Below are 13,099 nucleotides of genomic sequence, written 5' to 3' on the forward strand. Positions count from 1 at the left end.
ATCTTCCATTGACTCCTCCTGCTTTATTACTTTCACACCTGTCGTTTCCTACTTCTGTTATCTCCTAACTGCCTCTCTCTCCTTTCTTTCTAAACTTGAATGTTTACCATAAAACAACAAACCATAAAAGCTGGTCATGTTTCATCAATTAACTTATTTCCAATTATTTCAATCCATATTCACCACTATTTTAAATGTCCAATTCCTAGCACTAGTAACAATTTTCCAAATTAACTTTACTGACAAGAAATCTAAAAGAACATCAGAAAAACCAAAAGCTGATTTTACAACTTCCCCTTTTAGGTTATGAGGATACAAACAGTTAATCGTTATCTTACAGCTGTTCGTAACCTTCCCCCATTGCTTCCAATTTATTTAAAGGAACCTACAGTGGAAATGTTTGATTCTGCTGTGGGTGGTCGTCTGTGTTCAACTCTATAATTTGTTGTGTTCTATTTTTATTTATTTATTTATTTATTTATTTATTTATTAACCTTTACAATGTGGTCTACAAGTGCAATAAACAAAATAATTATCACATATATAAACTTCCTCTTTCATTCCAAACCGGTTTTTACACACAAATCACATTCGTTCTATTCTTACTTCAAATAAATTATTCAATTTATATAATTCTTATCTCCCTGCCCGACCTCTCCCGTCCGACAGAACATTCGCCCCAACGGGCTATCGGGCAGAATGTGAGGACCCTCTTTCCTTGGTCCCTTTTCCTTAACACCGTGTTCATCATACCTGCAAACATTCGCCCGTGCAGACCCCTGAATTCTTCAGGGTGATAACCACAAGGTCTTAATAGCTGCCTTGCCCGTACAGACCCCTGAATTCTTCAGGGCGGTATTTATCTTAACATCATGTTTATCATACCTGCCTTGCCCGTACAGACCCCTGAACTCTTCAGGGCGGTAACCACAAGGTCTTAACCCAAATGCCCGAGAAGTACGTAATAGTCAATTTTCCTTACCCGGGTCCCGTGCACAGGAATTGCTCGATTGATCCCTTATAACCATATACCAATTACAGCACGGAAACAGGCCATCTCGACCCTTCTAGTCCATGCCGAACACATAATCTCCCCTAGTCCCATATACCTGCGCTCAGACCATAACCCTCCATTCCCTTCCCATCCATATAACTATCCCTTCCTTTACTCCTGATTCCCTCTTGTTTCCAGAGTCTCTTGTCCGGATATCACTCACTCAAACGGCTGACGGCAAGCAAGGAGTCTGAGACCACTGAACTCAGCGGGGTGCACCACCCCTTCTTCCGTATACTCCCGCCAGCCGTCCGGAGTGGGATCCCGGAACCGAGCCCCCAAGCTTGTGAGATGCAAATCTGAGTGCCCACAATCACGATGCCAGAGACAAAGTCGTGGAAACAAGGAACTCATTTATTTACGAGTCTGCAGCCCCCGGGTGTCTCTCCAACCGAGACACACTGAGACCAGGTAACCATCCTCTACTTATACAGCACCATTTGGCTGAATCAGCCTCCCCTTCTGGCTCCTTACAATCAGAGCACTGAGGTTTACACTCTAACCGGAACGCCTCATAATGTCACGCAATGCCTAGGGTACCTCCCAGATCATACATTGCATGTGCATTTAAATGAGACATCTTGTCATGCTGGGTGTTGTCATAATATTCATGTATCTTATTAAGCATGCGCAGTACAGAGTAGTTCATGCCCTTTCCCTTAGTTCTCGTGATGTTCCTGCCGGACTGCTTATCTTCTAACTCTCAACCTTGAAATGTCACTACCTGTTCTCTCGCTGTTACTAATCTAGCCAAGCGCGGTCGGGTGCTTGCGCTGAAAGCTCACTATTATCCTACCTCAGCTATTTCTCAAGATTTCTAGTCTAAATCAACTATCCCTATTAACCCTTTCCTCACATCCACCCCATTCCCTATCCTTTTGTACTCAACCCTTCTCATCCAACCAGGGCATAGATCCTTGTCTTCAACTTCCACCTCACCAGCTACCATATTATGTGAATCATCCTTTATTATTTCTACCAAATTCAATGTGATGCCATGATCAACACGTATTTATTACAAGTCTTGCTAACCATTCAGTGCTTTGGTGAGACCTACATACCATTTTTGAGACACAAGAAACTACAGATGCTAGTTTACAAGAAAACACGAAGAGCCGGAGTAACTCAGCAAGTCAGTCAGTATATTTGGAGAACATGGGTAGGCAACATTCCAGGTCAGGACACAACACAAAACATTGCCTATCCATGTCTTCCAGAGACCAACTCGCTGAATGACTCCAGTTCTTTGTGTTCTAAATACAACTATGAAAGAAGTGCAGAGATGTTCACTAGATTGCTTCTAGGATTAATGGTTGTCATATTGGCAACTTTGAACATATTCTTTGGTGTTTAGAATCTTTAGATAAAGAGTGGCTCATTTGAGTCCGAGATGAGGAAGGATTTCTTCTGAATCAGCAATATGAGGCGACAAAGCTTTTAAACAAGTGATCCAATGATCAGATAAGCCATGGCTTTATTTCATGCAGCAAAGCTCACATCTGTTCCTTTGTCTTATGATGCAATTTTGGTAGGATTAGAATTGAGGAATGTTTGGCTATTGATTTAAAATTTTCTTCAATTGAAACTAATGGTTATGGCACAAAAAATCTGATGTAAAACAAACTTGGTTCCTAATCAAGAGTTGGCAGTTAGGATCACTTTTACCAATTTTAAATTACATTTCACAAAATTGTTCATAGGAGTATTAATGAACAAAATTTTAATATTCAAGATGAAGCCAAATGGCAAATCAATATACATTTTAGAAGCACTTCAAAGGAAAATAATTTTGTGGGGAAATTTCAGCTTCAGATTTTAAGAACTGAATATATGACTAACAGTTGTTACGAGAATTAAAATTAGGAATTCCCAAGTGGTCAAACTCTGGGAAACACATCTTAGAAGGTTATCTGGGAATGGAGAGAAATGGAGGGAGTTCAAAATGGAGAAACACACTTTAAAACATAATTTTCCTTAACTTACACCTGCTGTAAGCAGTGCTGAAGAGACTGAGACATAACAAATTTGGATATGAACATCAGTGTTTCCAATGATCAATAGCAACCATTATGGAGGATCAAAGTATGTTTTAGACCAATCAAAGCCAAAGGTAAAAAATATCTTTCAAGAGATTTCAAAAGATGCGATAAAGTAGGAACTGAGTTAGACAATCTTACATAAGTGGAAATAAATTGCCAGAGTGGTAGTTTCCTGCGTCAGCAAGATTGTATTTTTTGCCATCCTTTTTGGCATCTTATTGCCATCTTTGGTAACGAAAAATCCTTGTAAAATCAGTGACTTAAGTAAATTACTTACTTAAGGGAAGTTAATAAAGACTGCATATTGTTATGGACTTGGACTCCAAGATCTCTGTATATCAATGCTGTTAAGGGTCTTGCTATTAGTTGTGTATTTTCCCCTTATATTTAACCCCCCTTCCCCCCTCTCTCCATCCACACAGTGCAACACCTCACACTTGCTCGGATTAAACTCCATTTCTCCTCCTATTTCTGCAACTGATGCATATCCCGCTGTATACTTTGACAGCCTTCTTTACAGTTACCGACCCCAGCAATCTTGGTGTAATCTGCAAATTTACTAACCAACCCATCTATGTTTACGTCCAAACCACTTGTATTTATCACCAAAACAGAGGTCCCAGCACTGATACCTACAGAACTCCACTGGTCACAGCCTGAATATTTTTTTTCAACTACAACCCTGTCTTCTATCAGAATGCCAGTTCTGGATCCATATAAACAAGTCACTGTTGATCTTGTGCATTTTAATCTTCTGGATCAGCCTATCATGGGGGACTTTATCAAAAGCATTTCTGTGTAGTTCACATTTTAACACATTTTGGACAATGTGTGTTCTGATGTCAAATATTACCAGCTCATTATCCTTTGACTGCTTTCATTTTTATGAATAAGCATCCTCTTAACACTATCATGAAATCTCTGAATAATTACAGGACAAGTTGTCCTTAATGGTTTTATACAATGCCTCTGAAAAGTGTTATTTAGCAAAATCATTTCAATCAATAACGTGGAAAGAAAGGTTTATTACAATCCAATCCATACATCACCCCTGCATACAGATTTTTATTACATACTGGACCAAGTGCAGACCCGTTGGGTCTGTTCCAACGTGCGGTTGTGGGGGGGAGGGGAGGCGGCATTCAGCATCACACACACTAACTATCCCCCCCCACCGCACTCACGCTAATTACCCCCCTTGATATTATATTAATATTATTAATTTGCTCCTTTTACCCCATAAGCACCCTATCTACTGATGCATAGCCCCCAACTTGCAGTCACATCTAGAGAGGGGGGGGGGGGGGGGGGTTGGTGTGTAGAGAGTGAGGGCAGAGAGAGAGAGGGGCAGAGAGAGAGAGAGAGAGAGGGGTGAGGGGGAGAGAGAGGGGGGGGAGGGGGAGGGGGGGGGTGGGGAGCAGTGGGGGGAAGGGTGGAGGGAAGAGGGTAGGGGGTGTGGAGGGGAGGGGGTTTAGGGGAGGAGGAAAGGAGGGGGGGAGAGGGGGAGGGGAGAGGAGGGGGGGGGAGAGAGGGGGGGGAAAAGAGGGAGGGGGGGAGAAGAGGAGGGGGGTAAAGAGGAGGGGGGGAAAGAGGGGGGGGGAAGAGGAGGGAGGGGAAGAGGAGGGGGGGAAGAAGAGGAGGGGGGGAAGAGGAGGGGGGGAAGAGGAAGAGGGGGGGGGAAGGGAGGGGGGGGGGGGAGGGAGGAAGGGGGAGGAGAGGGGGAGAGAGGGGGGAGAGGGAGAGGGGGGGGAGAGGAGGGGGGGGGGGGGGAGGGGGGAGGGGGGGGGGAGAGGAGGGGGGGGGAGAGGGGGGGGGAAGAGGGGGGGGAGAAGAGGAGAGGGGGGGAGAAGAGAGAGGGGGGGAAGAGAGGGGGGGAGGGAAGAGAGGGGGGGAGGAAGGGGGGGGGAAGAGGGGGGGAGGGGGAGGGGGGAAGGGAGGGGGGAGGAGGGGGGGGGAGGGGGGGGGGGGGGGGGAGAGGGGAGGGGGGGGAGAGGAGAGGGGGGGGGGGGGGGGGGGGGGGGGGGGGGGGGGAGGGAGGGGGGGGGGAGGAGAGGAGGGGAGGGGAGGAGAGGGGGGGAGAGGGGGGGGAGAGGGGGGGGGGGGGGGGGAGGAGGGGGGGGGAGAGGAGAGGGGAGGGGGGGAGGGGGAGAGAGGAGAGGGAGGGGGGAGAGGAGGTGATGGGGGGGTGGGGGGGAGGGGGGGGAGTGGGGGGGGTGATGGGGGGGGGGGGGAGAGGGGAAAATCTATGAGGAGTGAGCGGGGGGGGAGGGGGGGGAGAGGAGGGGGGGGGGGGGAGGGGGGAGGAGGGAGGGAGAGGGAGGAGAGAGGGGGGGGAGAGGAGAGGGGGGAGAGAGGAGAGAGAGGAGGAGAGAGGGGGGGGGGGGGGGGGAGAAGAGAGAGAACCCAAACCCCCCAAACAACCATTTGCAGGCAGTGCTTTTTTCCTTCAAACTAACCATAACCATATTTTCATTTTCAAACCAAATTAAGGGTACTTACTCACAGCTGTGTAGACATTTGTTCAGTCATTCAGAGCTCAGACCTCCATGTTGTAGAGACTGATTGGGGCACACCACTTCCTGGTTTTATAGTCCCTCCCCCATCCCACCAGCAGGAGCAGCAGAGAGAATGGGAAATTTTGTAAAATCATTAATATCTCTGTCATATTTCATCGACGGGAACATTCCTTGGCACATATGCGGCGGAGGGGGGGCTCTGAGCGAGGTGGCCAAAAATGACGGCCGTAGGTGGCGGCGTTCTCATGGAAATCGCAGCACAGATCGCCAAAACCGGTCAAGAACAGAGTTTTAGTAATATAGACTAGACCAAGTGCAGACCCGACGCAGACATTCCCTACCCGCAGCCCCCATGGGAGTCGTGGTCCTCCAACTCAGGCGGCTCAGGAATCAGCAGTGCGGCTGTTTTTAAATGTCGTCTTTGAGGCAAAATGCGGGCACCAGCAGCCGTTATGGTCGCTGGCTAGCAGGAGGCGACAAAATGAGTGAGTGGGGGGGGGGGGGGGGGGGGGGGGAGAGAGAGAGAGAAGGATTTATTTAAAATGTGTACATAAACACGACAAAATTTAATGAGGTGTGGATACTTGGAATGAAAGGTGAAATCTCTACCGAAATGGAAAATATCAGGGCGTTTGTGGGTCGGGTGTTGTCGTGGCAACGAATCAAAAGCTGGCAGCCACAAGTCAGAAATACACACAGCCACACACACACACACACACACACATACATATATATATATATATATATATATATATATATATATATATATATATATAATGTAAGAATAAAAAGTCAATGTACATTCTAGGGTTTAGTTGCTTTATTATAATCTCTGCAAAACAATATGAAATTCAGACTGTGATTACAAGTAGCTGTAGTACCAACACCTGGCTGATACAAAGCAATAAAGAAAACTGTTAATGGGGCACAATCACCAAAACACAACACAACCTTGTTCATTAAAATATTTTCCACCATTTTCTGTACATTCAGCAAATGCATACGAATTAAAACCCCTACACTAACATAAACCTACGTTGAGGTTTAAACAAAATGCCTCCAAATTGACAGGCAAACAAATATATCATTGGTAACTAGTTGCCAACTTAAAAAAAAAAAAAATCCCTTTAAGTCTTGTCAAAAAATCATAGCAATTTTCCCATTTTTAGGAGTCGGCCTATGTCACTCTTCAGCTAGCTAAATAATCAAAACTCACAGTGAGTTGTCCTCCAATTTTCCCTCTTGTGGGTAATGTCCCTGACTGGTGTCATCATCCAATTTTTCAAGACTGGCCATCAGTAAATGGAGAAACATGACCTTAAATCCTTGTTCTACCACCTCAGGGCACAGTACATCGTTAAGCGCACCACCGTTAACCACGGTTTTAATGAGTACAAAATTAATTGTAATGCAAGGCTCTGCTGTGTACCAGCATCAATCTCACTTATAGACTACACAATTATTAACACACAATAACCAATTTATTGGGGGGAAAAAAAAATGATGTTTTCACGTGACATAATTGTGTCCATGAATAATTATATGAAAATGGTAATCAGTTACCAAGATTGTTCAAAATTAAAATTGATATAATTTGGAGTGATCACCCTTTCTTTTGAGATATTAAATATATAGTGCTATGATGGTTAATATTCATTTGAAGAATAAATTGCAGTGAGCTCTGGATTGCATGACAGGGACAAGTATAGATTATTGTAATAGGAACCAAATTAATATACATGAAGTGAATGCAGAAATCTAATTTGTGGTATTATATTGTGAACATGAAAAAAGTTACCATGGAATAAAGAGGAAGAAACTCAGAACAGTTCCCCTTTCAAATCCAGTAACAAAACATATAGCAAAATCCTATTATAAAAAAATATTAACCAGTGAATTGAATGAGGATGTGACATTAAGAATTGTGTTTGAGGTGGAAATATTAGTGTTCTAAAGTTGCAGAAGACATTTAGTACTATATATTCAATAGGTACGGTACTGAGAATAATAATTCTAGCAACCTCAAACTGCTGGCCCAGATTAGTCTCTTCTGCTATTATATCATGAATGTATTAAAGTGCTTTATTCAAATAAGATATGGAATAGTTACTGGTGTCATAACTTCCTTAAACACAATGCTGGTACCAAACAGGCCTAATTAAAAAAGTCTCCCAAATGTAAAAATACTTATGTACATATTATACTGTACATTTCACTAATATTTAAATTGATGCAAATTCCAAGTGCAATATGTATACTATTTTGTGGCGAGATACAACAGCAGTAATAATCAAATTCAAATATCCCATTGAAATTATTTTCTTAAAAAGCCAATAAGCATTTTACAAATAATTTTTCATCATCTCATTTTCTTCAGTACATTGTAGCAATGAACATTACATATCTTTGTTAAACATAGGGTCCCATGGATGTCAGAATGTACAATGAATAAAATTACGATTCAGTATAATTTTTGTGTATTTGAAGATTATATATCATTAAGTTTTTTTTAACTCATTCAATGGAAATCAACAATAATGACACTTCCACATCCTATATCCACTTTCAGTAAGACACCAGATAATGATGTTGCAGGAATGAAAATGGTATGAATGAAACAAAAACAAATGACAGTAGTAAATTAGCCAGTAGTTCAATTTAATATTCTTTACTCAAGATGAATTCTAGCTAGAATTTAAAGCAGACAGAAGTTCCAAATGTCTTGTAAAGTGAGCACTTACTTAACTTGAGAATGGAAGACAACTGCATAGATGTTCAGGATTTCAAACTTATAATCTATTGTGCTACTACTAAATATATATTGTGTATCAAACACATTTTCTTTTAAAGTAGATAAGCATCTTTGTATTGGAAACAACAGACCTGTTAACTTTGACCAAGTGTATATTTGTTTAGTGCATTCATTGAAGAGCTTTAATTTAATGGTACATACAAAACATATTGTTAAATTGTTACATATTCATTGACATGGTTATGGCAAACGTACGTCTGGCAAAAAAATGTTTATACGGGCACAGATTTTCTTAAAATGTTTATATAATTAAATTTGTTGGAATATTTTAATAAAATAAATTGGGTGAGAATAGAATAGTTTTGAAAAAGATAAATACATTTTCAACAATAAATCCTGAATTATAAAGTGAATGAGGAATGATCTAATTAATCACGAGATACTTGTGCAAGTGAAATGTATGTCAAAACAAAATACTCATGCTAAGTATGTTGCATTCTGTGGGTCTTATATACTTAAAATTTGCAATATAGAATGGAAATATAATAACATCTAAATAGCTGATCAATATGAGCAATGCTACCATTCTTAGTAAATTATGAAATTTTGAAACAACTAATGAGTAAAATTGAATGCAATCAAACAGGGAATATACCTTCAAAGTTAGGTTGCTTTGGAACACCCACATCTAATTTCATCAAGAAGCATTAAGTGGGCGTCATACTGGCAGTTATTGTTTATATTTGAACATATTCACTATTAAAACAACAACACCTCAACTATTCTTAATAGTTTCCAACATCAAAATTCCAACACTATTTTGTGAACACTGTTCTAAAATTGTACATGGCAACAGTTTGAGGATACATTTTGTTAAGGCGTAAAGGCTAATCACATCTGACAAATCTGTTGAGTTTTGTTAAAGGTGTAATGCATAGGATAAGCAAGAAGAAAACCAGAGATGTGAGTAGTTTTAGAAGGACTTCGGCAAATGCCATAGGGGGTTAATTTAAACAGTTAAATCATTTTTGATTGAGGATTTGTTAACTAACAAAAACAGTGTGGGAATAAACAGGTTATTTTCAAGTTAGGAGGCACTGACTAACGAGGTGTTGCAAGCGGCAGTGCAGGTGCCCGAGCAGTTCACCATTTATATTTATGGCTGGAAGGCAGAGTGTGATATATCCAAGCCAGGCATAATTTGTATAATTTGTAAGGGGTTTCAAGACTCAACTGGCAAGTACATGGTAAATGGATTATGAAACTGTAATAAAAAAAATAGGTCATTCACTTGGGTCGAGAACACAGAAAGGCTGAAAACTTGTTTAAATGTTAAAAGATTTAAGAATTTCAGAGACCTGCGTGTCTTTGTACACTTCAAATTAAAAGGCAGCAGAAGCATGAAATTAGGAAGGCTACGAATATGTCATCGTTTATCGCAAAATTAATTGAGTACCGGGTAAAAATGTCTTAATGTGATGCACCCAGAATGTTGTGCACCAGTCAGGTCTCAGCTTGGCCTATATTTTCAAGCTCAGAAGAGTAAGAGGTGATTTCAATGAAACACAAACTTCTTCAGAGCTCCACAAGATAATATTACCCCAGCAGAAATGTATAGAAGCAAGGGTGACAAGTCAGCCACTTAGGACTGATATGAGGAAAAAAATCTTCTTTATCCAGAGGATAGTGAATCTTTGGAATTCTCTTCGCAAAAGGGTGGTGGAGGCAGAGTATTTTCGGCAGAAATCGCTAGATTTTTGGTTATTAAGGATATAAACGGATTTTGGATTAGTGCAAGAAAGGGGCACTGAGGTAAAAGAATAGCAGACCAGGCATGAAGAACTGAATGACCTACTCCTACTTTTAGTTCGTAAACATTTCTTCAAACTACTTCCACTGACTTTGTTGCCAGCTTTTGACTTTTTTTCAAATTTAGAATAGATGGTTCTTTCACCACACATTAAAAATCCAGTTTACAAAATGAAAATATTAAATGAACGTTATCAATCTGATTTATCCAAATTGCTGATTTAGTGACATGTACAGCTCAGCACTGCATTTTAAAACTGTTGCAATTGGGCCAGGAAAAAGAGTTTTGAAAAAACAGATAGGGTCTGAAAATAGGACTAAATATATTTAAAGTTATAAAATATAGCTATTCAGTCCTACAGGGTACTTTATGACTGGAGATAGTTTCACAGATCTGTTGTTCCAAAACTTATGACAAGGATAAACCAATCATTCCAAGAACACTGAACATGCTCAATATATCAAAAATTCCAAATAGAACATTATACATTTCTCTTTTTATAAGGTTATTTTTTATATATATTAGCATACATTAAAATATTTCATGAAAAAAGGAAGCAAGATATTACTGGCATCAAATTATAACCATTTTTAGACTGTTTAGTGCCACAGAGTCCCCTGGTAAAATGTAAAGCTGCACAGCTTGCTTTCATCTTGTTGCCCATGTGTAACTGTACATTTTACTAACAGGTATAAATCAAGTATCAATGTAGCATTCTTACAGGTCAGGAGTAGCAGCAAATGGCAGGAATACAAATGCAATGATGACAAAAGTGCAATTCTAATATCCGTAAAGTAAAATATCATCAATGAACAAGCTATCTTTATTTACAGAGAAACACTGCTAATCAAAATCAAACTGCACTTCAACAGGCTGCCAATGGCATATAGCTTGGATGTTAACACTAAATTTGACAATAACTCTCAGCCATCAGTTGTTCACAATTAATGAAGTCAATAACTGTGAAGCATCCTTTTGGAACTATGACTTACCAAAGTGACACAACTTTTCAATCCAGTTACAACTAATGCTTATTCAAAATAAAAACTGAAACCCAAGTTGATCTTTTATAATGTCTTAATTGAAAAGCTACAGAAACAAACAAATAAGATCAACTGTATTCATATATTTACCTTTAACAATATCTATTTTGGTTACCTAATTGAAAATACAAAAATATATAGCTTTAGAAGTACTTTTTACATCCTATCAAGTAACATTTAGAAATTTGACATGCACGTTACTACATTAAATGCAAAAGGTGGCAACTGAGGAATTTTAGTATCGGTAGGCAATGTACATTTATACAATTGTACAAATAGTTTAAAATTAAATTTTGGTTATTTGCCTTTGTTTCAAGAGTGTACCACATACATGCTTTTTAATCTTTTTTTAATGTAACAACTGCAAGCCACTATAATACACTGAAATGTTAACACAAATCTATTTATAAATTACATTCTTTCGCTATGCAGAAGATATGAGCCTATAATCTTTCAATATCTGATTTTCTAGAAGCTTACAGGATCAAAATCTTAGAAAGTGTACTTGCATCCTCTTTCCGTGGATATTTGGACCCACACAACATATTTCACAGTTCTCGTAAAACCCTAACCCAACCCTGATTACATTCAATTTTGTATCAGTGTAAGCTGTGCAAAACTTTACTTCACTGGCATTATGCCAAATAATTGCATTTATCTTTGGTACAAAATAGTGTGCAAATATTTCTGAAAAGTACCGAAACCCTTGTTTCAATAACCATCTTTATACAATACAGACTCTGTGGCATATATATCTACATCGTTGAAATATTCTTATATACATTCATAATGGTTTAAACAGCCAAAGAGTGAAAATAAACAAATACTTTGAAAATCCATAAAATTTACCCACTGTACATCCATTACCTTACATCTTTTCTTTCATTTTAAATACAAGGCACAAAGAATATTACTCCTTTCTGAAACTTAAATACTAATGCAATGTCTGAAGAGGCCATGTAATTTACTATATGAACTAGTTAACGCATACTTAATAATACAAGAATATATACAAAAAGAATATATAGTAATGGTGTTAATGGAAGAAAATCAGCAACAGCTGTTAACTCTATAAGGAACTACAAATAATATTTTTTTTGATTTCTTGATTCAACCACTGCATCCATATCTCTCCTGAAACTTAACATAAGTTTCAACCAACATATTAGAACACATCAATCACTAGGTCATTTCAAAAATAGGTAAGTAAAATTTACCTTCTAGTACCTGAGCACATAACCATATCTATAAAGAGCATTCCTTTTTCCAGAACTCTGTATCAACACAAGTTTCCACCTATCTTTTTAAAGCAGCCCTCACACAACTAACAAACTGTCACTTTTTATAATGAATCAAACATTTATCACAGAAATGGCAGATATGTAATTATAGGCTGAAGCTGTTTTGGACAGAGGATGGCACGTTATGCTTTTGATGTAGGGACTCGAAGACCTTCAAGGCCACCTGTTGGGTCCCCTTCTCCTGTTTTTTCCAACACTTGGTTGACAAAGTCAGATGTTTGTCCAGCTACCATTGTCCCTATCAAAAATACAAATCATTAAAAAAAGATTAGCTAATTAATGTTAGCAGGTATACGGCATTAGAAGCAAGAACAGCACTAATGAGCAACCAAGAGCTAGGTTATAAAACAAGCTTGCAAGTATACAAGGCTTAGGGAGTATAAGGAAAATATTTTTTTAAAGCATTAAACAACAGCTACTCATTGCTGAATCTCTCTAATCTTTCCTGTATATCTTCTACTCGCACAGAGAAGTTTGATGTAGTCAGCTGTGCAGATTTAAAATCAGGGAATTGCTTCTTTGAAAATTCAGATTTGTAAGATTCTCCAATATACTTCCCACATTAACCCATCCCAACATTCATT

General features: G+C 39.5%; 1 protein-coding gene across 3 annotated transcripts in view; it reads right to left on the minus strand.

Moving 5' to 3' along the window:
- Positions 1-7,096: 7,096 nt before the first annotated feature.
- The window catches only part of crebrf (creb3 regulatory factor), an 80,502-nt gene continuing 74,499 nt past the window's right edge, over positions 7,097-13,099 (minus strand). For all 3 annotated transcript variants that reach the window (XM_055642967.1, XM_055642969.1, XM_055642968.1), the window contains exon 9: positions 7,097-12,753. In XM_055642967.1, coding sequence (XP_055498942.1) covers positions 12,638-12,753 — 116 coding nt within the window. In that variant the 3' untranslated portion in view covers positions 7,097-12,637. The remainder of the gene's footprint in view (positions 12,754-13,099) is intronic.

The sequence above is a fragment of the Leucoraja erinacea genome, chromosome 11 (assembly GCF_028641065.1).
Source record: "Leucoraja erinacea ecotype New England chromosome 11, Leri_hhj_1, whole genome shotgun sequence".
Classification (NCBI taxonomy): domain Eukaryota; kingdom Metazoa; phylum Chordata; class Chondrichthyes; order Rajiformes; family Rajidae; genus Leucoraja; species Leucoraja erinaceus.